Source organism: Solea solea, chromosome 2, assembly GCF_958295425.1.
Source record: "Solea solea chromosome 2, fSolSol10.1, whole genome shotgun sequence".
NCBI lineage: Eukaryota > Metazoa > Chordata > Actinopteri > Pleuronectiformes > Soleidae > Solea > Solea solea.
Window position 1 is genome coordinate 32293557 of NC_081135.1, and position 25795 is coordinate 32319351.

Consider the following 25795-nt stretch of genomic DNA (forward strand, 5'->3'; position numbering starts at 1 on the left):
TTGGAGATCTTTTACAGAGTTTATTTTCTTCTCACAGTGGAGAGAATGCACAAACAGGCAAACAGCATGGATGTCACATTTTACAGTTTATATCCAGATCACTAAACAAATGAACATACAACAAAAGCAAATATGCAAACAACCACAGACTTTCATTTTTTATTTTTTTTTACGGACAGCTTGTTTCCCATTAAACTGTGAAGACACTTTGTTTTTTTTTTGGGGGGGGCATAGAATCTCGCTGGGTGTCAATCCTTCGTGACAGTTTAGTAACAAAGTAATCATGAACAATGTGAATTGTCTTAATGATTCACATGTGAATTCACAGAGTGAATTTACATTCAGGCCCGGTTTAAAAAAAGAAAAAAGGTTTTGTAGTAAAAACGACAAAATTAGGTCAACGTCTGTCAATGATAAAGAAGAGTCTGGTGATGATATGTGATATACGGTGCTTACCAATGAGCTTGTGTTTTTCATAGCTGTATGTTTGACATACAGTTTACCTTCTGAACATGCCAAAAATAACAGAATTTCAAATATGCCTCTGTACGTACATAACTAAATGCCGGGACTGTTCGGAAGCTGCTCCGTCTGGTTGGTCCTGCAAGTATGAACGGATTTAGGGGAACTGAAAAGCTAGAGTCTGAAACGTGTACAGGATGTGTTGCGTTTGTCAAAAAACATCAACAATGTCTGTTTTGCCATTTCCAAATGGACTATTTTTCCTCCGCCTGTACTCTGTACTTGGCACGTTCAGAACTTCCCACGTGATAAACACGAGTTCAAGAGTCCCATTTTCGAGGCACCGATATTCTGCCACCTTCACATTTACTATTTTTTTCCCAAAGAAAGTTTCCCAACGTGATTGACACACGCTATGGCCCAAAGAACACACCGCAATCTTCACACACAGACTTCATTTAAAAGTAACAAAGGTTGTCAATAAAGGAAGAAAAGAAAAAAACTCGAGACAATAATGTCTGTACCCTTCCACTCATGCTTCATGCATGATTCAGTCAGATCCATGAAACCTCAGAATCACTGACAATGATTTACAGCCAGTTAAAGACATAAGACGACGGATGTCACACAGTGACAGCATAAATGAAGACACGCGTTTCCCAGCTTAGGCTAGGCTGGCTAGCTTAGCATGTGAGCCGCACCACAGCCAATGGAATGTCAGGGATGTGGGGAGGAGAAGGGGAGGGGCTTAGTGTCAAGCGCTGACACGGTTTACACGAGGAATACTCGGGGAAAAAAACAAAACAAAAAAAAAATTTAAAATTAAATGTGGTTTGACATTTCAAGTGCGGGGACATGCTGAGGCGAAAGCACACAGTGTATTTTTCTGATCCGCTGTCGGGAAGTTTGACGATTGTTTGACAGAAGAACTTCCAGAGCCGCTAAGCTACTGACACGATAAAGATCTCACGTATTTACAGTACTTCCTGATACCTGTATCGGGTGTGACAACTCCGCCTTCTACGGTTACCGTACTACACGTACTGCTGTACTATTCGGACCGTCCAAATGCAGAGCACCTTTCAGGAAGAGGCGATCCTGAATAATAATCTAGTAAACTACAACACTTCCTGATGAACATAAGAAATACATCTAGTCCTTCACATTTTTTTTGAAGCTGCTGTGATTCTCAAAACAAGAGAGAAAGTAATAACGGATGTGTCGTACTTGGCTACAGATTGTCAACCATTAAATTTTTTTTTTTTTTTACAGACATTTGATGTCTGGGAAGAAAAAAAAAAGGTCATGTAAAGGCTAGTAAATGCTTTGGCAGCTGTTAGTTATGACTATGAACTAGGTTTTAATATAATAAGTCTATTTAGACAAACAACTGAAAAGTAATACATTGGGGGAAAGTTGCAGCATTAAAGAAATAACACTGAGCCATGTGGGAAATTCAGAGGAACACTCTCCCGGTTTAGCTAAAGTTTGTATTCCAGATGTGTTGGCAAGCAGACGCTAGGTCTGCGTCTCTTTGTCGACACTGCGATGGCATGCAGTGCAGCTGTGGCACACGCACACACACACACACACACACACGCGCCACATGTCTGGGACGCAGCGCGGTGACGTCAAACAAGACAGAGACAAGTGACGTACACAGATGTGTGAAGACGTGGACGACAGCACGGCACGGATAAGATGGACGGCTACGACGACGACATGCGACAGGTGGTGACGATGATGATGATGGACAGGTGGTGAGACGCCGGGTCCAGCACCACCTGACTGTCCAGAGCTCTTTATTTATTTTTTTTTTTTCCAAAGTTTGCATTTTTAAGAGCAGAGGTGGCTGCTTTTGTGTGGTTGGGGGTGGAGCCTCGCTCCTAAAAGCAACACAGAGACTGGAAGTGACGGAGGAGACAAGATGGCGAGTGTAAACATCACTAAGCAGAGTCATGGGATATGCATAAACCACCGTTTGAAATGGGAGGCACGGTTCATGATCAAGACTCACATCGCATGCATGACTGGGCCCCGTTACATTGCAAACAAAGCGTGTTAGTTAAGGCGAAAGAGGAGCGGCGGCAAAACATCCGGCCAGTTTTCCGCCCTCGCTCCCCTCTGTTAAAAGCCAAAGTCGAAAACGATTTGGTCCTCGAAGATGGCGATGAGCAGCATGATGCTGAACCCGGTCAGCATGCCCAGGTTCTGCAGGACAAAGTGTCCCAGCTGACAGCGCTTGTGGTCCTCGCTGTCCCCGTGGAGCATTTCTGGCAGCTACGGGGGAGACAAAACGTTTAGCAGCTGACAGACTTTGTGGAATTAGCATAAAAAATCAGGACGCAGAGAAGAGGACTGAGTGCCTGTGTGTGAGGAAGGTTAAAGGTACATTATGTAAGAAATGTGCTGCATCAGATCAGAGACTGAGGAAACGTACAAATCTTAATTCTGGCTTGGTGCAGTCACAATTTATATTTTAATTCTCAGCCTGCTCATGTATTGAGTTGTACCGCCCACCCAATATCGTGGCTTGCAAGAATTCGACACCCAGGTTGCCAGAGGAGTACGTCAAACAATGTGGGTTGTAGCAATGGGTGAGAAAAGCCGAGAAATGGCGCTTTACCATTGTACAGTTCGACTACACTCGGTTTGGTATCAGGCACGTAGTTTTGATGGTACCTCCTCAACCCAACACAAAGTCATTAGAATCAGATTAGTTCCTGCATGACTGGAGCTCAGACTCAGACTATAGTCCTGAGAAACTGACCTAAAATACGGCTGAACGGGTTGCGATTTGGCTCACGATTGGCGGCTTTCGGCAGTGCTGTCGCTAAATACACCAGACAGCAATTTTGTTGGCAGATCATGTACTTAAAAAAAAGCACCAGATACCAGGTACTATCGCTAATGGAAAAGCCAAAAAAAAAAAATATTAGAGTTGAGTGTAGTCGTGCTATAACTGTATAAAGTTTCAGCTGCAATTTCAGCCAAGGTTAGCTAATCCACTCTGTTGTACTATATAGTTGCCACATCATGTGATAATTCTCCCTTTCTGTGACTCGGAGCAGACACACTGTCACTTAGTGTCAGTTATGGTATGTGAATGTGAACAAACTCAGCGCTAACACTCACCTTTCTGAAACTCTGGCAACCCACAGAAGCCACAAGTGTTGGGAGGGTGACACTCTAAGATATTTATGAATTTAGATCGTAATGTAGAATCCAATTTGATTGCTACAGGCCACAGTTTCACACATTTTACATGTTGCCCCCTTTTAAACCGACGTTGTCGGGGGGGGGGGGGAATCGCCCCCACCGCGCCAACTTACCATGTCCACCAGAGCCACATACAGAAACATGCCGGCTGTGATGGCGAAGATCCAGTTGGTGACATTGTGTGTGTACTGTCCCACAGCTGTGCCAATCAGCATTCCAACATAGGCCATGAGGGCGGACAGCAGATTGTAGACGATTGCCTGCTTCACCGACATCCCGGCTTTCAGCAGCACCGCAAAGTCACCTGTCGCACACGAGACACAAACACACACTTATTCAAACACCATTAGAGCAATTTCAGTGTATCCATCTATTATTTTGACACCGTCTGGAAACTGGATCCCAACATACTATGCTCACGTCTGCAGCTTCTCTCTCTCTCTCTCTCTTTTTTATATTTTTACTAAAGGTAAAAGTCACAGAGTGCATTGCTGCAGCGCTGACAGCTCTGTGTCCAATTTCTGTTTACAGTTTGCAAAGTGACATGCACTTTGCTGCACATCATAAAGTCCTTGGTGAGAGGCTTTGGCACATGTCACACTGTGTGTGTTTTAGTCACTTCTGACTCTTCTGCCTTTCGTGATGAGGAGAACCTGTACAAAACAAACTCTGCTCCACACGTCTGCCGCCACTATCTATCTTCAAGAAGGTGGAGACAAAAAAAAAAGGGAAAAGTTCTTTCTAAGAAATATGCCTGAAAGTCGCCCCTGATACACTAATGATTACATATGCACGCCATCGCCTCTATACCCTCTTCAATCATTGCCAGGCCAAATGCGGGAAGAGGCCCAAGTCTCAGCGGAAACGCCCTCGATTTGGAAAACAGAGATGAATAGAGAGAAGGGGTGGCCTACATTTCCTGCACCTTGTAACAAGTGGCCTCTTTTCCTTGCTAATTACCTCGATGAATATTTTAACCGCTTCACTCTCATCCATCAATCAAAGCAACGGGAAAAAAAAGGGAGGGGGGGTGAAGTTAAAGACAGACAGTCTGCACACAACTCACGTCAACGGTTTTTTTTAAATTCCTCAACACACTGTGACGTTTCCCTGCCTCCCCACTTCCAGCCCGTCAGATATGCCTGCCACCGCCTCATCTACCGCAATTAACACACACATCACTGCCAATTAACTTCACTCCGGGTGGTTAAAGAAGCCTCATAATCATCATCTTTGGCATCCAGCTGCCAGTCGGGTGAAGGCTTTTGTGTTCAGGAGGAGCCGAGAGGTGCACTTGTCAAACTGCTGGGCTCGTCTGACGAGTGGCCCGACAGGGATGAAGGCACAGTAGCGAGTGCTACTCGAGGGGGGGGGGAGAAAGGGCCGCCGAATCAGCAGGATGTGTGAAATTACACACAGCGTCTTGAAAATCAGTTTACCATCTGGAAACTCCAACAGCACAAGAAAGTGAAGATAAGGATTAAGAACAAAAATGTTCAAATCAAAGCCCAAAGCAAATATCATTTTTATATGATCACGGACAGGGCCGACCCAAGCCTTTTTCGGGCCCTAAGCAGAATTTGATTTTCCCACCACTTTTGCATAAATTATAGTTGTGTTTTTTAACCTTAGAAGGCAGTAAAATCACAAACGTGCCCTAGTATTCATTTGCACTCATTGTGGTGATACTGCATTTGATTTAAACAAGTAAACACTGCATTGTGCAAATTCACTTAATGTTAATGGTTTGAATGTTGATATTTAAAAGTTACGTACTGCAGTTTAAAAGCCAAGGGAGGCAGAATAATTAAGGCCTTACTGAATATAATACCCTTTTTTTAGCATAACATAAATCAAGTAATCTGAGAGAGAACTGAACTTCAACAAGGCTCATTTTCCAGGTTTGGAGAAATCTGGCTGGTTCTACTACACTGATAACTGTCTACGCTGCAGGGCAAGAGTCTAAAAGAGAGTTGGCAGATTAATGAAATAAAACTCATCAGCATCAGTGAAGTGTGTTACAGAGATGGAGAGATTGCCTCGAGTCATCCATTACATATGGACTGGGTGTGTCTGTCCATGTTCATCTGGTGGGAGGAGCCCAGGACAGAGAGCCTTGATCCACAAAATTACTATTTTATTGTCCCGAGGATAAGACTCAGCAATCTAACACTGAACATCGCTTTCGCCCCCCTTTCCTCGCATATTTCACCTCAACCAGTAACAGCAGAATGTGATGCTGCCACTTAACACAGGGGGGGACAGACGTACTCCAGACAAGCAACACTATTCTATGGATAGGGAACGTCTTCAGCACGCACACACACCCACCACTCATTCCTCACACTAAAAAAAGAAAAGACACACACAGAGCAGAGGACTGCAGAGTTGTTGTTCAGAACAAAACTATTCACAGTTGTCGCTGAATCAAACTGAATCGAAATGATCCACAGAGAGAGAGAGAGAGCGAGCGCATGTTGGAATGCAAATGAACGCAGCAGCAGCTGTAGCACTCTTTGACTCTGACTGTGTAGAACAAAGCGTGCCAGGTGTGGTGCATCATCTTCACTGACAGACACGATGACAGGCCATTTCACTGCCGTCACACAAAAGCCAATAATTCTGGCATAAAAATGGGAGGCACACTTTTCAGGAGTGAAGAGAAGAATGACGATTATTGACACCACTCCGTCTCTTAACGGCTTTCAGGGGACAGATGATGGTGTGACGCTGACTGATTAAAGCTCCGTCTCAAGAGAGTAAAGTGGGGCAGTTATGCAGAACCAGTTGTTTAGACTCTGACTGTCAACATTATTAGGAGACTGACAACCTTAAAGGGCTTTGTTCGTGTCGAAATAAATGCAGACGTTTATTCAAAAACAAACAAAGCTGCAGTGTGTCAGTAAGTAAATGACTTGCATTGTTTGGTTTATTTTCTCTTGGTGCACTTCACTTACCAAGTTCATGAGGTAATTCGTGACAGAAAACAGCCACTGATGTGCTGATGCCTCCTGTCATGTTTGCACTGAACGCTGCACCTAAAGAGGAAAAGAAACGGTTTAACAACTGTTTTTTTCAACCAGTCATCATGAAGTAAACCTGTGCAGAAATTTACCTATAGCCAGGCCATCACTGAAGTTATGCATGCCATCACCCATGATGACCATCCAGGCAATGCTCGCTATACCAGCGTCCTTCATCTCCTGGTCCGAGTGGCAGTTCCCGCCATGAGAGTGGCCGTGCGAGTGTCTATGACTGTGTTTCTTGGCCTTATGTTGGTTGTCCTTGCTGGGCGACTGTTGGTCGTGCTGAGGCTGCGCAGGCGTCAGTGGCGTCTTGTTGGTGGGAGAGTCGGGTGGCTGGAGATCCGAGAGCTGTGTGTCGTTGTAGCCGTTGTCACAGGAGACGGCACTGCTGTCGGGGTCTGGAAGAGAGGGGAGATGTTCCAGTCAGACACACGTGGACCTTATATAAAAAAGTGGACATCTTGAGTCTAACCAGGAAGTAATCATTTACTGAACAGCCACCAGAGGGCGATTCTGCTGGATCAGTCAGCATTTTTCTGAGGAGATAATGGTTTCAAACACTTTCAGATCTTTGTCAGCGGAACATGATATTTATTGTGTTTCCATGTAGAGGAACATAGAAGATAAAGCATGTCACATCTGTGTGATTGACAGCTTGTACCGTCCCACAGCTGCCTGTTTGCAGGTGCCATCTGTGAACTTCAAGAATTCAAAATGGGAATTTCTTTTGCAACCGGACGACTACTTCCACTCGAGGGCATGACTGAACACTTCTCACCTTCATTGAGCGGCTTCAGGTGCAGCCACTCTGCGTCTGAGCGACGATTTAACTTGTGATCCGACAGCTTCCTGCCAATCGCTCCCTCCTCGCTCGCCTTCTTCGCGCTCTGCGAGCACACGCGGAAAACAGTATCAACTGTGAGTATCAACGGTTCTCAGCTACGAGGTGCAGCGTCATCAAATGTCGACAGCAAGGTCACGTTTCTCTCTTACCCTTTGGTCTTTGTAGTGCTTAAACATGCCGATACAGTGTTCGATGATGAAGAGGAGGTAGATGCCGGCCAACGCTGTAAGTCCCTTCCAAACGCCGTCAAATTCTGTTAGCAGATCAGTGTCCTGGTTTGTGTGAGGATTGCTGTGGTTGTGCTGCCCTTGAGACTGAAACCACAGAGGGGGGGGGGACAAGTTTATCATTTTATTTTAGTTTGAAAGTTTTGTCACATGCCGTTAAACATAACTGCATGGGCGTTAACTACTCGCTGTGCCGGTAAAGACGAGAAAACAAGAAACAGAACTAAACAACACACACGAGGCGGTCGTTGGTGCCGACGCGACTTTAGTCCAAGCTTCAGGCTGGGTTTAGATACCATCTTGTACTTTTAGGATTTGTTTTTATAGCGAGTACACAGCCTGCAATGAAGTTATGCCTGTAATTAAAAAAAGGAAGGCAGATGGCAAAAGATTGTGTGCGTACGAAAAACCTTTGGTTAAAAAACAGAAAACGAGTGTCAGATGCACTTATAATAGACTATTACTGTTATATTCTGAGATATTTAACATTAATATGAATGTTGGACTTATCAATTGATTAACAAGAGACTCATTAACTCATGATTGGCTGCTGTAAGTCTGGTTGTTCTTTACATCTTGTTTTGGTCATAATCAGTGTTTCAGGAGACATTGTGATGTGAACATTTGAACATAGCCGGGTCCTAAAATAGACCCCTACTGATCACTGATCAATTAAATTTAGGAGGAGTTTGAAGCATTGAAACCCTTCTTCATATCTTGAAACTTGGCTCAGATGAAACAGTAAATAATGAACTCACTCATAATTATTTTTAATGAAGCAGTGAAATGTAGTAATCCCAGTTAAGTTTTGGAGAAAGTGTTTTTGTTTTAAGAAACATGCGCTTTAAACTTTATATAGGACATTTAAGAGGACATTAGCAGAGGAGTATCATATAGAAATGGTGATGTCTTTCTTGATTTATTCTTATGCTTTATATAAAGCATGCTGCGTACTGATATACTAACGTACTGATACTGACCATAACTGTCAGGGTAGGAAAAAAAGAAGATGAGGATCATTTTTGGATCAAATGTATGATGCGTTGTCTTAATGATGACAAGTTGTTGTGATGTGGTATCATCTCCAATATTGGCTGATTCAGAGTAGCATTATTTTTTTTTTAATTAAGGAATAATTTGATCATTTAGAATCTGTAAGGCCACAAGTTTCATCAAATGAAAAGACAACAACTGCTCTAATAAGTATTTTTACACACTAGTCATGTGCTGGTGTACTCACATGAGGCAGCAGGTGAAGGAGGGCGTCGCCGCTGAGCGTGCCCACTGCCAGCGCCACCAGGAAGGTGAGCAGGAACTTGAAACAGCCCTGGTTGAGAATGGGCACGAGGACCACGCCCAGCAGGGAAAGCAGGCTGATGACCGTGATGGACACAAAGCCCGCGACCCAAATCCACACTGAAGAAGACAGAGAAAGGGTTGAAAGATAAGTATTTATTTTACTTTACTTTACAACCAAATAGAATTGGCAAGAATCTGAAATCGTGTTCTGAAGCCTCCGGAATCACAATTTGGCCAACGCCATGTTCAAGTTAACCCTAACCCTGTAATTGACATCTTGCCCCATTAAAGATCTGGAACGTTATACATTATAACCTTATCATGGAAATGTTTACTGACAGTGTGAATCAAGTAAGAAATAGGACCATTTCTCCATGGACTTCCATTCAAAGTCACCTCTTTTTGCAACCAGTGGCGTCGCCCCATGTAGACTCCATCCATTTTTATTCCACATAGTTCAAGTTTGCAACAAACATCATTGCTTTTGTCACCATCTTGTTCCCCTATCGTTATTTACTATCATTATTTTATTTTTCCGATCTTGGTCACATGTGAAGGAAGCTACGCTCCAAATGTTTTCAATCTGTGTGTGTCCTTGTGATGACACGACGCCTACAGCAAGAGGTGTGATGTGACATTTCAGCAGAATCCCGCTCGCCTCATTTTTCATTCAAGGCTGCGGGCATGAGACGTGAAGCAGAAAAGAGAAGAAATCAGAAAAGTACACTATCATTTAAACTGTCAGTTTGGCTGTCAGGTCCGGGACGTGTTTCAAAACAACACAAGAGAGAGAGAGAGAAAGTTTGGGATTCTTCACAGAGAACAAAATGTTTAATGTAGTATGAAATTCAGTGTAACTACAAAGCTACTGGTGTGCTTGCTAAAGTGATACTGGCTCCTTTGCTGCTGACATTCAGCTACACTATCGGACACCCATCGAGTAAAACACAGCGTGCATGCAATTCACATCTTACAGACAATTGACTTCTATTTCGGAGGCATATCACAACACACTCAGCTGCTCCTCTGTAAATGTAGCACTCGACACAATGTCAAATACACAGGTTTAGCAGTTTCCTGGGTTTGATATCTGTGGACTTTAGTTGCTCTGTTTGGAAATGGTTGTCTTGCAGCAAAAAGCATGGAGTTTGCATGTTCTCCTCGTGTGTGCATTGGTTTTCTCCACGTTCTCCAGTTTCCACCCACAGTCCAAAAACATGCAGAGGTTAATTTGGCACTCTAAATTGCCCGTAGGTGTGAATGCGTGAGTGAGAGAGTGGTTGTTTGTCTCTGTGTGTTGGCCCTGCGATGGACTGCCTTTCTTCCCTGTGCAATATTATATTTTTCTGCCATTGAGTTGAGATGTATGTTGTGATATGCAGGGACTTTCTGCAGATTAACTTGACTAGCTCCATTCTGAACGAATGAATCACTCTAGAATGATTGATGTGATTTTGATGGGGAGTATGTCTGTATGGAAAATAATTGTTAACAAAAAAAACTTGGATAATGATTGTAAACTATCTTTTTTTTTTTTACGTAGAGGGGGTGGCAGAGCATTAAATTAAACAGGCTTCATTATCACATTAGGGAATTAACATAAGTGCCAGAAATGTTTTACATTGCCATTAAACTTTTTTTTCCATGGATGTATTATATCCATTTTTTTCTGTTTCTCACACAATTTCAAGTTTCCTTTCTAAAGAGTTAAGAATGTTAAAGTAGAAATAATTAGGTAGGGATGTGACTGAATGTGATTACAAATGAAACAATATATCGTGCCGCCATACTTACCGAGTTTAGTTCACATAAACAAAAATGACAAAAGCCAGCATTTAGCCAAAGAGAAAAACAAACTGACAGACACACTTTCTCTCTCTCCTCATCTGAATGACTCCAGGTGCTCGTGAAGAGATAATATGAAACATGTCTAATGCCCAAATGAGCAGCCTTTAAACAGACGGAATCAAGCTGTTGCTGTCCCATCATCCAGCTGTTACAGTCACTAATGCCTGCCCCACAATCGAGGATTTTCAAACCTGACTCAATTTCTAAAAAAACATGGGAGACCACCGCTACAACGAAACTTTGAAGCCGATTTGTTTGATGTTTTAATCATGAGATTAAAACATCAAACTAGAAGACTAGACGATCCAGTTAAGATGCAGGGCGACACACTTGGCTTTTACCTGAACCATTTCAGGGAGGAGTTTCCAGGGATTTCCCCAGGGATCTTTGCTGAAACTCGTGATTTAACGTGACTTCAGAATACAGACGAACAGGGAGGCGGGCCGTCGGCATTGTTAGTTAATAGCTGGTTTGCATGCAATGTTTTGTGATGAGAAACGCAAAAAAACTGAGGATGAAAGAAGATGGAATCAACTCGGCATGTACAAGTTACACTTCCTTCAAAAGGACACAACATCCATTTCCCGGTCAACTCGCTCTCGTTTTTTTGGGGGGGGGGAATGAATCTGTTCATTCCAGCCTCATACTCCCCCATGATTGTTGGACGGGCCATATTGGGGAACCACAGGGAAACGTATGCAGAACACTTGTAGTTATGTAATTGGTCAGTTTATATTTTCCAAAGGCTGAAAACAGAGTGTAGATGAGGTGTAAGAATCCAGCTTCATCTCAGATTACTTGATTTACATTTTACAGGAATTTTATAATAGAATATTAGATCAATAATGCCGAACAATATCCTGCCTAATGAGCCTTTAAATACCTTATTTTAAGGCACTACAGACCATAATAGAACCTAATGAGCTGATTGACGTTCTCTAATTGCACTTATTAAGGCCATCAAACCTGGTTTTGTATTTGCAAAACTATGTGACATTTGTTATATGTAAATTTTGTTTTAACTTTGAAGCTCTGTTGGTTTATTGTTTAATGTTAATATTTCATAAACGCCAGTGCTTTGTTTTTGGTCTCAAATTGTTGTCACATCATCATTGGCCCATACAGTACAGTGTAAGTGTTCTATGAGAGCAGAAATATGCTCTCAGCTTTATATGCCCTCACCATCTCCTTTTACAGCTACAGCCATTTTCACTGTGCCACTCAAAAGTAAAGATGCTACAGTTGACTGCTTTCTTATTTGCTGCATCATGTGGAACACAGTGCAACCCTGAGAGGCAACTGTATCACTCAGACAGTGCATCAGGTCCTTCACACTCACGTAAGCTCATCTACTTCTCTGTCTCATTACCTTTATGCAGTTGAGGTTCCGCAAGTGTGTAGATGTGAAGGTGGGCATCGCGTTACGGTGGCGAGATAGAGGGCAGTTATAAGGCAACAGAATAAAGGGGAAGGGAACCCACTGGTCTGTGTCGTCCCTCCAATTACCCATCTCCTTTGAGCTGTGGCTCTCGGAGAAAAAAAGGGGGCCCTGGGTGTCGCTTAGGCTCTTCTAATTGGCGGAGCACATAAAAGAGGAAGTGTGAGGACCAGAAAGAAAACAACTCCAAATATTCTGAACTCCCTCATCGATGCCGGCAGGATTCAAATTAGAGGCAGCTCCGCCACATGTGGTGATGCCTGTGGATGAGTCTTGGTGTAACAACGCGGAGAATCTAGAGCCTCTGGTTTTCCACTAATGAGGAGTCGTTCCTGCCCTCTTGACTTGTTCCTGATGTCTTCCTCGTGGTCATTACCATTTTTATGACTGTTTCAGTGGCTGCACGCTGCTGCCCGAGGCTCATTGATACAGGTGCCTCCAGAGAGTCATGAGTGTTCAATGATTAAAGATTTAAGAGAGTGTACATTTAGGGAAATCCTCCAATATTACAGTTGAACTACTGCCTTCTGTTTCGACAGTCCTATTCCATTCAAACTAGAGTGCAACGCTGCAGTCGAGACATATTTTCGTCATAGGAAAAACACAATCTACTTCTAATTAAAATAAAATCAGTTTGTGCGGAACATCTAATGACCCCACACTTGCCATGTTGTTCATTGTTTACACCGACAGCTCCACAGATTCTTACCCACTTTGCATAACTTAAATGGAAACTAAAATCCAATTACACTACAGGCGTAATAACAATTTAACAACGTAGCAAATGCCGCATGGTCAGATGGATTATTTTACAGGCTCGCCATGAATTTGGGCTCCAGGTGTGGGCTGGCTCCCACACATACTCTAAGGCGCAAAGATTTGCAGCTTTTTCCATGGTTGTGTGGGTACAAGGTGTGATAACTGGTTGTGGTTTGATTTGTGGCGAGCTCTTTATGGCTTCACAAGCTCTATTTCATGACCTGTAACTCATTAACTGCAAAACACTGTGATTGTATAATTTGCATGTCATAAACCTAAAAACACAGTGGGGTCCCAGAGCAGCATTTAACACCAACCTTGATTCTTTATAGCTCATATCTAGCTGCCTTTTTTTTTTTTTTCATTTCTGGCTTTTCTTTTTGGACTCTAATGGTGATTCAGAGACTTGGAAAATTAAACGAAAAAGAGATCATTGGCAAAGAAAAGAAAAATCTCTTTTCACCTTTTCTCCCCTCTTTTCAAGTGAGTTGCTTCCATAAAAGTGACACAAAAATTTAATTTTCCAATATGAAAATGGTCATTATGGGACTATTATGGGACTGCTGGAGCTAATGAAATTATTTGATACAAAGGACACACAGTCCTGAATGATTCATAGAAGGAGTCATTCTTATTCACCGTGTCTTTCACATGACATACTGTAATACCATCCAGCTGGTTGTGACATGCAAATTTGCCTGCTATTCATTCACATATCACCTTTCTCTTTTGGTGAACATGGCAAAGAAAAAAAAACCTCTCTCTCTGTGTGTCATGTGTCTCTTGTGCCGAGTGACACATGACACATTCACATCAGTTGTGTAGTAACACCCGGAAACATACAAGTGTAAAGCAAAAGATTCAGATGTGTCTTTTTAAGAGACTGTTGAAGACCTTGTTCGATATCAAGATCAAAGAGCACGGTTCATGACAGCAGTAAAAAGTGAACACGTGTTCACACTTTTGTGTGACTCAAACTCCAGAGGTAATCCTGGTTTGAAGCGTCCCTGCTCTGGTTCACCTCCCCGTGTTTACCCTTTGTCCCCACTTTGTGTTTTAACTGCATCATTTACAAGCGGGACTTAAATCTTCACTTCTCTCTCTTTGTGGAAGCTCTAGCTTCACTGCTGTTTGCTGTCTCTCAGTGTTTTCACCTCACCGGGCAGAGTCCACACCTATGATTAAATGTAAAACCTGTTGCAGCCTCAGAAAACTATCTTTACTGCAGCACTGTGTCACTTTTGTTGGATGTGCTGTTGCTGTAGCAAACATGCTACAAATAAAGCAGTTGTTCAGTTCTTCACTTCTTAAACTAAACTCAATTCAGCATTAGTATTACTCATACTCTATTCTGGCAGTGTTTTTTTTTTACAAATAGCATGCACAACCACAAAATAATAATAATAATCACAGTTCTTGTTTCACCTTGGTTATTATCATCACTACAAAAAAATATGGCTTGATTAGTTCAAATAAACGGGCTATTATGCATGTCTGCCACTCATCTTAATAGCATCTTTTTGTGAACCCAGTGATGAATGTTAATATCCCTGTGGTTTCCTGCTTATCACGACAGCTGTGCCCTCTGGTCGATGGTGTCAGATAAAGACAATGACTTATAGTTTAGTTTTTTTTTTTTTACGACAAACTTCACAGTTACTTATTCAAGCATATCAGTGGCAAGACATTTCACAGGTGTTCTTTTCTGACTAGGTTGTGTCTACTGAACCTCTACAACTACAGACACTGATATGAATGAACATGTGAAATTTTTCAGCAGTGCTCGTAATATGGCGTGGTGTACTTCACGTCAGAAACTACAACCTCCCTCTGTACATCATCTTCTCATACACACACAAAACAACAACCTAACAGACACTTTTTGTTTTTTTCTGTCTGCAGGCTACAGCCTGATCTGGGACAGGACCCTGCATGAGGTCTCAGGTGCTAAAGACTGGGCTCTAAACAAATATGGTTTGACACTAGCTTAAATGAATTGTTCATTATGGTTCTTCATTGCGTTTCAGTCAAGGGTCAACACGATACTCAGCTCTTACCAGTATCGATAGACTCCAAGGCTTCCTGCTCGACCACCTTGTGGTAATGGCGGATGCAAACACGACTATCTATCTGGTAGAGCAGGGCCGGACACAGGTAGGTGAACTGGCTGGGAGAGATGAGCGAGTGAGGACTCAGGCCGTAGTAGTCGAGGAGCTGAGTCAGGTTCAAACACTGGAGAAGGAAATGAGAGGAAAGTATGAAGGGAACACACCAATAACTGTAGGAAAGTGGGATTATAGTGCATCAAAATCTTTGAATATTGAGCAAGAAAATCTGTTGTAAGATTTTTATCACTTTAAAGATGCAATACATGTACATACATATGTGCATATAGTCAACCAGTCTTTCTCAAATGGTGGTTCATGACCCTGGCAAAACTGTTTTACCAGTTTAGTCTGATGTTACATTCAACAGCTCTGCTCTGATCTCCAGAGACAGTATACTGCAGGACACACTCCAGTCAACAAGGGTTTTGACTGCGAGGTGCCACCTTTATAATATTTCATGCCACCTCTGGCTTTTTACAAAATTCCAGTAAAATAAACTCTGAGGATTTTACATTTGTTACTCATTGTGACTATAGCTGAATGGACTGAGTAACAGAGAGGGTTTAAAATACCTATATTATATAACACATTGAACAGAGAGAGTGAGTGCAGATAGTGAACAAAGAGCAGTGAATCAAAGACACTAAGTTTGAATACTGAACATTTAGCACAATTTGCATAAAATACCAATATAATTTGTATATTGCCACTCAGCCTATAACTGAATTTTGGGCCATGTTGCCCAGCCCGAGGATGAAAGACTTGTGTACTGCTGCATTTTTTTGGGGTTAATGGCGTGGGATAAAAGTGGGTCCCGAGGCTGGATCATTTGAGAACCACGGCAGTAAACACAGCTGGTGCTTTGACCAAGGCCGCAGATCTAACGGTGTTTTAGAGCTGATGCCCACATGAATTGGTCAAAATGAGTCAAGTGATAACAAAAAATGAAAACACTAATTCCTTGCAAACCTAAAGCAAGAGTAGGACACTAAACTAAAATATATTTACTATCAATATTCCTATTGATTTGCTCTTAGACACAGTGTCCTGATGTCAGACAACAACCAATGGGAAGTGTAAACAAATCCTACCTCCTCATGCTGGTGTAAATATCCACTTGGATGTCCTGGAACGATGGGGACTGGCAACGTGGGGGTGTCAAGCTCTCCTGGAGCTTCTCTCTTATCTTTATGAGAATGACTGTGACCGTGACCGTGTCCGTGTCCATGTCCATGTCCATGTCCATGTTCATGTTCGTGGTTATGATTGTCAGATGGAGGTATGAGAGTAGAAGTGGTTTTGTTTCGTCCTCGCTGTCCTCTGACCCGTGATGGATTTCTGGGCTTCTTGGTTCGACTCTCTGTCGGAGTAGAAGACTCCTGAGGGTCTTGGGACGGCCACGAGGTTAGAGGTGGCAGCTGTTCTTGGGTTATGGGAGGAATGTCTGTGCTGGTCTGTACTTGATTAACGTGATTGTGTTCCTGGTCATGGTCCTGATGACCATGGTCATGATCACTGTGGTCATGATCATCATGAGGTTGAGAAGTTAGGTCCTTATGGACAGACTGTACCTGCTCATGCTTGTGCTCTTTGTCATGTGCATTCTTCACATGTCCGTCTGAATGTTTATGGTGTCTACCTTTTACCTTGGTGTGATCATGGTCATGATGCGTTGCGTCATGTTTATGGCCATCCCCTATGGGTGCACCAGCAGTGGGACCAGCAGCAGTCGTCTGCTGACTGCTCGTTGTGGGTTCCTGTTCTGTGGGCAGATGGCGGGAGCCAGGCTTGTGGTGTGGATGATGATGACCGTGTGTGTGACCATGATCATGGCCTCCGTTGGTAGATGTGTGTGAGTGAAGCCCTTCCTGCAAATCTAGCACGTCGAGATGGGCTACATGGTCATGACCCAGATCCTCATGATCCATATCGACCACCTTCAACTCACCCAGACCCAAGCTAAAGAGCAGACTCTGAAATCCCTGGAAATCTAGCCGGTCCTTCTGACCGTAGCGCCTGAAGAGCTGCTGGATGTAGTAGCGTTGCTCCTCCTCTAGAGTGTCTCCTTTGGGAGTCTTGGACTGTGGCGATGTAGTGGGTCCCTTCGTGTATGGAGCCTCAGAAATCTGCAGGTCGCTGTGGGCATGGTTGTGGTCGTTATGGTGATGCCCACTGTGCTGATGGCTGTGATCTTCTGCGTGGCAGTGGTTGCACTGGTGGAAGAGGAAGGTGAGCACACAGAGGAAACAGAACTTGGTGTGCACGTGGACTCGCATTGTCTCCTCGCTTTTGGCCCCCTGTCAGAGAAAAGTAAAGTGGCAACAATCACTTGATGATGATGAAGACATATGGCCTTGTGAGAATGAATGGAGAGAATCCAACGTCACAATATACGACAGCTTAAACAACCAATTACACAACATTTTACTGCGAAGTTCAAGTTTCCGACTGGTATGCCAAAAGAAGACCTCATAAGGCACTGTTAAATGTATTTTAAAACAGAACCAGAAGCTCCACACCAGGGGAGATAAATGTGACTTTTAAAACTACAAAAGCCAAGTCTTTTTTACTCAAATAGTGTACAATCACTGGATTATATGAACGGTTGTTTCTCATAGCCCCAAATTAGCCTTTTACAGTACATGTATATAAGGAGCCAGCTAAATGAAGGCTACATAGATTCTCCTACAACACACTTGGAAGGAAAGAGTGAGGTGAGAGTTATCTAGCTACAACATGCAACTTTACCAATAAATGCTATAAAATTTAACACACTGTACTTTCAAGGTAAATTATGTGTGAAATAGCTCTCATGTCTGACCACTTTCACTGACCTTGAGTGTTTGCTCAGCGACACTGTTCTTACAGTATCATGGTCTGACAGTAAATCTAGGAGAAACCTTTCCACTGCCCTACAACATTTTATCTAATCAGAAGCCAGAATTCAGCAAAGTAGCAGCACAACACTTTCACTGCTTTCTTTTTTGTAAATCCTTTTCAATATGAACTGATAAGTACCAAATGTATTCTCTTTATAGCCTCCGTTGGGAGTCATTTACAGCTTTAAAGATAAATTACTACATTTATTATGGCCTATTTTATTATACAATTACTTAAATATACAAATTAAATGAAAGAAAGGCTGAAGAACTATGACAAATCAATTTGTAGCTTGTAGCTTTTACTCAGACTCAGTGTGTGAGCACTGAACTACTGGTATCAGATTAATCAATCTTGATGTCATTAGTCAATGATCAATGCTAAAATACTTAATCAGAGTTTATCATTGACTCCTTAGAGCGTGAAAGCATCGGCATGGGTTTACTTATAGTTATAAAGAAACATAGTGTGAAGTAGGATGAAAAAGCTGCACATTCAAACACAACATTTGAACCCCCTAAGCAAAAGTGAGTGAGAATTGTAAAACAAATTGCCCCCACACACACAACTCTAAAAAGCCTGAAGCTGCAATACCATTCCAGTCAAATGATCCTCATGAGGTCTCTTGTGAAGCCTGTGGGTGGTTAATGCTTGATGGGAGGGGGTGGACAGGGAGAGGAGTAACAGAGGTTAGATGAGGAATACTACCAAATAACGGATATGGAGCGTGTCAGAAACCACGCACACAAACTTGTTTTTATATCTTCCTGAGGACACATCATTGACATAATGCATTCCCTCAACCTAACCCGAACCTTAACCTTTCTGTCAACCTTTCAAGAGTTGACAGAATACGAGGACCAGCCGAAATGCCCCCAAAATGTCCTCACTCCCTATGGTTTATAAGCTTTTTGGTCCCCACAAAGGAAGATCCTCCCTCTGCGGTGTCATGGCTGAACAACAGATTGCACACTGTAAGCTTGTGACAGCAACGACGACAAAAACAAAAAGAAGAGCAATACAAGTACATTGATTTTTGTCTAGATATCAACAAGAGACATAAATCTAAAAAATATATTGTATTTGATAAAGCATGAAAAGCGACATTCTATAAATCTACAATGATCTCTCAAACAAAACTAAAGCATTTAATCTCATTATTTACCATCAACTGAAAGCGCTGATCAATGACTCTACGATAGCACTAGCAAAAAGAAGTCCTGCACAAGCTTGTGTAGAGGCTGATCATCAGTACTTAAAGGCAGTTTTTTGTCAAACAAAAAGTACAGGCAGTGCAGACATGTAACTGTGGTTGTTTAACACCTTAACAGACTGACTTCAGCAAATACAATTAAGACAGCCACAATAATGCTATAATCAGGGATACACCATGTGCAGCAATTCATCACTTCCAAACAATGACTTCCTTCACATTTTAAAATATTTCTAGAAACTTGCAGCAAGGACACTTACCGATGCGTGTCTTTGACTGAGCCCCGTGTGAAATTAAGATTAGCCACAGAGTGAATGATGGTGTTCCAACTCCCTGCTGCAGCAATTCATGCGGTTTACAAGTCTACTTCATGGCTGTTGACAAAACTGTTTATAAACACGAGACAGCAGTGACCTATGAACCCTCAGGACAGATAGGTTGGGGCAAGAGGGGCACACCCTCCAAGAAGCAACAGAGCTTGCTGTGTTTTCCCTGATATGAATCTTTCCTGTACTTTGCTTTTAAGAGAAACAAGAAAATCTCTATTATTATTATGAAATCATACTGCTTTTATATTCATGGAGAAAACAGTGTATTATCTCAGCTAACTTCCCTAAGTTGTCTGTGATATAATCACAGTTAGACAAAACCTCTCACCAACAATCAGTCCCATTTTGCTCAAAACTTGCTTTTTCACAGATTGAGCCAGAATAATGGCTCACTGATTAATCATTTTCAAATTAAAATTGCAATTTGCTACAATTGCAAATCACAAAGGCTGCAATTGAATCCTTTCCCATTTTAGATTGTCCAATTGTCTATGCCAATTAGTAATGTAATGCATGCTAAGAACAGTCAACATCTTAAAGTTACTGTAAAAAACGTACTGTAAAATAGTAGCTAATATTTAGGTGGCATCGTGTCAGAATGCTCCATCCTGTTTTAAATCAATGTCACAGTAAATATTTAACTGAAGCTTGACTTGAAAATGGATATTGCAGATCGAATCATAGTCGCAATATGTCGTAAAAATTTAAGTTTAAGTTGAATTTAAATTTCAATTCTATTCTATTTGTATAATTTATTAGCCAGCATACACACACATTCTTTTTCTTTTTTGTATGTATTTTTTGGGCATTGTTATGCCTTTATTGAACAACAACAACAGAACAGGGTCCGATACCCTCTACAGTAGAAATACTTATTTAGATCCCCAGATTATGGATAAACCCTGATATTTTCCTCTGTATTATTTCGTAGAAAATCCACATAAAACATAAAAACAAGCTCCTTATCTCATATATGTTAAAAGAAAGAAAAGAAATCATGTATGCACACAGTTAGATCTGATCAATTCTAAAAGTTAATGGGTTTTTCCTTGGCTCACAACCAACGGCTCCACAGAATTAAATAGACATTGGTTCAGTACCTTTCGTGTAATCCTGCTACAGTTCAGTCAGTCACATAGAAAGACAAAGGACACTGAACCTCTTTGGCAGATGTAATAAATAATCATTACAGTGCGAAATTTAATAACTTGGTAACTCACTGTAATATGCTTCCTCCTGCTTGGCCCCCCAGTCCAGGTGCTACTGTGTGAGTGGGTTTTTGAACTCATCTGAAACATGCACTGTGGACAAATAATAGAGAGAAGTGATTTGACAGATTACTCATTTGCAAAGTCTTCAGTCTGGCTTCATCTAGCACAAAAGCATGGATGTGCTACATCCCCAAGATGAAAAGCAGCAAAACATTATATAAAGATTTGGAACTATGAAAAATGTAATCAGTGCTGAAGCTTTGTTCAAATTACTCTTCACCTTGGAAACATGTTCTTTCTTTTCCCATGTTGCTGATAACAGGAATCTTGTTACTGCTCAAGGGGTCAAGTCTTTGACAATAAGCTGCTTCATATGATTCTCAAACGAGCGTACACATCCGTCTCTGTATTAAGCCAGATTCTGTAGGGAAATGGTGTGAGCAAAAATGCAGCAGCGTCTATTTTTGTCAGAACCACATTTAGTATAATGTTTCACAAGTTTTAAGTGGATAGTGTGTAGCGATATTATCACGATATTGCGATATACTCACACAACAGCTCTAGTGAGCGTGAGCACTTGGCACCATCTAGTGGACTGAAACATTGATTGTTTTCTTTTGTGCAAATCCGCAAAACGTTAAATAAAAATCTATAGTGCTACCAACAAATCAATTCTTGGTGTCTCAAAAGCTATATAATACTGCCATGCAGAATATCGCAATATTTCATTCAAAAATTTTTTTCACAACATTACACAATAATACTCAGGGGATCAATTTTATCATTTAAAGAATGTACAACTGTCAAACTTTATTTTAAAAGACATCTTTGAGATGACATAAGTGTAACTTTTTACAATTGGCATAAATTATAATTTCATATTGATTGCAGACTCCTGAATTGTGCAGATTTATTGAAATCAGCACTGTCCTAATAATATTATAATATCTTATTGTGGTAAAACTTGCACATTTCACATGAACCGTGTTCATTTTCTTTCACATCAAGTATTTTACTACACCTTTAACGACTCCATTTAAAATGTGCATGCAGTTTCATTAGCACCTCTTGAAACATGACAGATTTTCCAGCAGTTTCCCAGCCTGACCCTGCTGACTGTTACATCAGATACTTTAAGCTTCCACTTTATCATCCATACTCTTAATAAGCCATAGAACTGTATCACCAAAAATCTGCACTAAGTGTGGCGTAATTTTGTTCTTGAGACAGTCAAATAAAAAAGCATGTATGAGTGGAGTTTTTCCTCTTCTTTTTTATAGTAAGGCCTGAAGCATTCATGCAGATGGACACAGTTCACAGCACATGGTAGCAGAATCCAACCAGACAATAATCTGCTGTCGTAGCACGAGACTCAAGAATGTATAAAAGAGGAGACACCTGAGTTTAATTATATCTGATATTGAATTAACAAATATATTTTGACCCTTGATTAATTGATTTGAGTGTTTTTGTATTAATAAAAAGAAGTTCTGTTTCAGCTTCTTAAATGTGAATGATGTTCTGGTCTCTTTGCTTCTATATTGGGGATGGCATGATACCAATTCATCATGTGTGATATCAATATCACAGCCTTGAATGTCTACCAATATCAATATCAGTCTGATACAGCCTCCTAACAAAGATACATTCTCTTTTTGCTTTTCCCGTCCACATAGAGACTTCCTGTACATGTGACACCTACTGTCCGTCCTGCGAGAGGAATCCCTTCCTGAGGTATCTCTTCTCTTTTACAAGCCTGTGAGTAACAAACAATTTGCATGACATTTAGGATGTTTGTATTGTATGGATTGTATGTGGTTCTTAAAAACAACACATTTTTAAGAACATCGTTTCTTTGAGGTTTGGGAAAAAACAGTTAACATTTTTCACCATTTTCTGACCTTATATCGACCAACACTGTAAAACACTCACTGATTGAAAAAAACAATGATCAAGGCTGTCAGTTTGACAGGTTAAACTACTAACTCTTTGATCAAGAGCTGACATTCAGTGTAATCTGTCATGAGCTGTGTGGTAGTTCTCCCCAAATCTCCTTACTCAAGCAGCATAGTCACACGAATAACAAAGCTTTTATCTTTAAACAGTCTGTCTGACCATCATTAACATTATCAACTCAGATCTGATAATAAAGGAAGACAAATTAAGTAGATAATATAAGTAGATCCCAACACAGCAATTGTCAACGGCATAAAAAGACAAATCAATGGACAAACAATGTCATACCAAGTCTACAGAAGTCATGCAAATGTCCAGCTTCAATCAAGAGCTCTTACTGTCCATGTGATATATGTGAGTGAAACTAATTTACTGAGAAAACAAAGCTGACAAGCTCTCCACAGTGTTCCACAAATAACGTACACCACTCTATGATTATAGGCTACCATGACACATGCAGGTGCAAATACAAGCAGGCAGCAACTTCCGTGAACTTCCCATACATCATCAAATAAAAGTCTCTTACACAACAAGTAATACCACACCAGGTTCAGGTTTTGTAGGCTGACACCACTGAGTCATGTTGTCAGTGTTGCTGATGGAAGATGCCATATTTAGTCCTGTATTCCTCAGCCCGGGCGGAATATGCAGCACAAAAGCAGCACATGATCACAGCAGTGAGACACAGCTGTATGACTGATGCTCTGTGGCCTGGAAGCATGTTCATCACAGTAATCACTAGTAAACAGCAGGATCTGCTGAGTTGTAAGTCACACAAATACAACTACGCCTTGGCAAAAACACAAGAGTGATGCTTACCTCAACATAGAAATCAGCCAACAACAACAACAGTTCACACACCCACCACACCAATACAAATGGTCGGGTCAGCACTAAGGAGGTGATGTTTTGAGGATTTTTCTGAGTCCACTGACTAATTTGTACAAGGAGGGTGGAGGCCACAGTATGTTTGTGTGTTTAAGCACTCGGGGAGCTAAGTCTAGGATAAACCACCTGACCAGATACCCATTGTGTGTGTGTGTGGTTATGTGGGCAGTACAGGTCTGCATTTTTTCCCCACATCTTTTTTGTCCATTTGTCAATTTTGCCTTAGTCTGAGTCTAAAACAGTACTGGAATTTATACTTTTAAATTGATGCCTGTTAAAGACACTTCTCAACCAATTATCTATTGATATTATACTCTGGAGCTGGACAATTTGTAATAATACACTAAGGCAGGCAACACAACCCCAACAAAAACCACAAAGTGCTACTTTACTAGTTGTTGGTTGGTTCTACTCAGACATGCAACATCAAGGGAATACCAACATTAAAGTCATTCATAGTGCATTTATTTGACGACTTAACCTCATACGCAAGACAGACCCCTTAATGGTAAGAAACAGCCTTACAGTGCTGTTCAAAATGCCATGTCTGCACAAACAGCTGTAGTGTGGGAAAAGTGTTGCATGTGCAACAGATTGTGGACACTGTGAGCACTAAAACAAATACATCATGTTTGCAAAATTATTCAAAGAAACTTGCAGCTGCAAGCTACAGTGAATTTCACGGGGGATTTGCACTGTAAGGTTCAAAGTAGGGATAATCGGCCCAACTGATTAATTGGTCTATCTCAAGACAAATCTAACATAAATTGTGTCATATCGTAAAAGGCCCTAAATAATATTCTGCCATACACAAGAAACCAACAAAATGGTAGATAGTGTTTGTTTGATCAGATCAGTATAAATTTTAGATTTTAGACTTGATCTCAGCATGGGTGTTGTATAAAATATCATTATTTTGTAGCTTTGTTGACTTGAAACAACTGACAAATCAAAGAACTGCCAACTCCTATTTTTAGCAATAACTTTGCATCAGCCAGGACATGCCTGATGCAACTCTGTGTTCTGTTACAGTCATACATGCCAGTGTGATCTATACATATATATCAGTCTATTTAATCAACAATGCCAAGATCAAAACACAATGTCAGTGACATCATTCAGGACATGAGTATGTGATATTAAAGACAAAGTAAAGCAAGTTGTATGATATCTGATAAGGTAGTTCACGTTTAATTTGATTAACCCTAACCCTAACCCTTTGATTGACTAAACAAACGGTAAACATTTCTGAAAAGATAAACAGTAGTAATGCAATAAAATGATCAACAACGTCCAAAAACAAGTTACCCATGAAAAGAGGAACAGGGCGCAACAAATGCTTGGGACACTTTATGGCTTAGGGTTGGACACATGCTGTGTGCACTCAACGAATATTACCCATTTTAACACCGGAATTTTAACCACGTTAACCATGCTGGAGAGCAGTGGAGCCACGCCACATTATTGATGAAGCTGAACTCAGTGCTGCACGTGGTGTTCAGAATGCAACGATGCACGATGCGCGAGCCTGCCCCTCGCGACAAAACCGCAGCGTCCAAACTCGTCACGCCGCTTCATAAAACGGCACATAACTCGTCGCCGGTGTTCACAGCTGGTACCGGTGAGCTGTCCGTCACGAAAGTTCAAAGCGAACCAACCCCTTTCTTTTGTTTGTGTCGCCCCTATCGGACATGCTAACGCTAGCATGCAAACGGGGGCAACAGTTCCAGCAGCTAACGTTAGCTTGCGGACGACACAGGAAATTAGCTCTAGAGCCGACAAAAAAAGCAACCCGAGCTTATGCGAACTCATTTCCCGCAGTCAACGTTCACAACGATGGTTAGTGACATACACACGTTGTAGCGAGCGCTACCCGTGTCCATGTTGTGGGAGTGAATGAAAACAAATGGGGTTTTTTATATAGTTACCTCACTCGAGTGCCGTGTGCATCTCCTCTCCGCTCGGTACTACACCGTCTGGTTACGTCAATTTAGGAAAGGCAGTCATTCACTAACGCCGGCTACGCATACTACGTAGTACCCGTCAGAGGTGGGACAATAGTCTGCTCCATCTGCGCATCGTGGACGC

General features: G+C 41.6%; 1 protein-coding gene across 4 annotated transcripts; it reads right to left on the minus strand.

Moving 5' to 3' along the window:
- slc39a10 (solute carrier family 39 member 10) lies at window positions 1-25795 on the minus strand. 4 transcript variants are annotated; one of them, XM_058619887.1, is made up of 11 exons: window positions 25636-25791; window positions 20873-20953; window positions 16322-17527; window positions 15180-15354; window positions 9019-9194; window positions 7701-7865; window positions 7486-7594; window positions 6797-7105; window positions 6639-6719; window positions 3795-3985; window positions 1-2742 (listed from the first exon to the last, which is right to left on the minus strand). In XM_058619887.1, exons 2-11 carry the CDS (start codon window positions 20948-20950, stop codon window positions 2590-2592), a joined length of 2643 nt encoding a protein of 880 aa, XP_058475870.1. In that variant the 5' UTR covers window positions 20951-20953; window positions 25636-25791; the 3' UTR covers window positions 1-2589. The 4 variants fall into 4 exon arrangements, with proteins under 4 accessions (XP_058475870.1, XP_058475879.1, XP_058475893.1 ...); XM_058619896.1 differs by lacking the exon at window positions 25636-25791 and adding an exon at window positions 23639-23774; XM_058619910.1 differs by lacking the exon at window positions 20873-20953 and having other exon boundaries at window positions 25636-25795.

Bases quoted from the DNA above. Each gene is read 5' to 3' on its own strand.
- slc39a10 (XM_058619887.1), bottom strand. From the start codon at position 20,950: ATGTTTCAGATGAGTTCAAAAACCCACTCACACAGTAGCACCTGGACT. The intron at 17,528-20,872 runs GTGAGTTACCAA...TTTCTCTGACAG, and splicing joins GCAGGAGGAAGCATATTACA to GGGGCCAAAAGCGAGGAGAC. The intron at 7,106-7,485 runs GTGAGAAGTGTT...CCTCTCTTCCAG, and splicing joins CCTGAAGCCGCTCAATGAAG to ACCCCGACAGCAGTGCCGTC.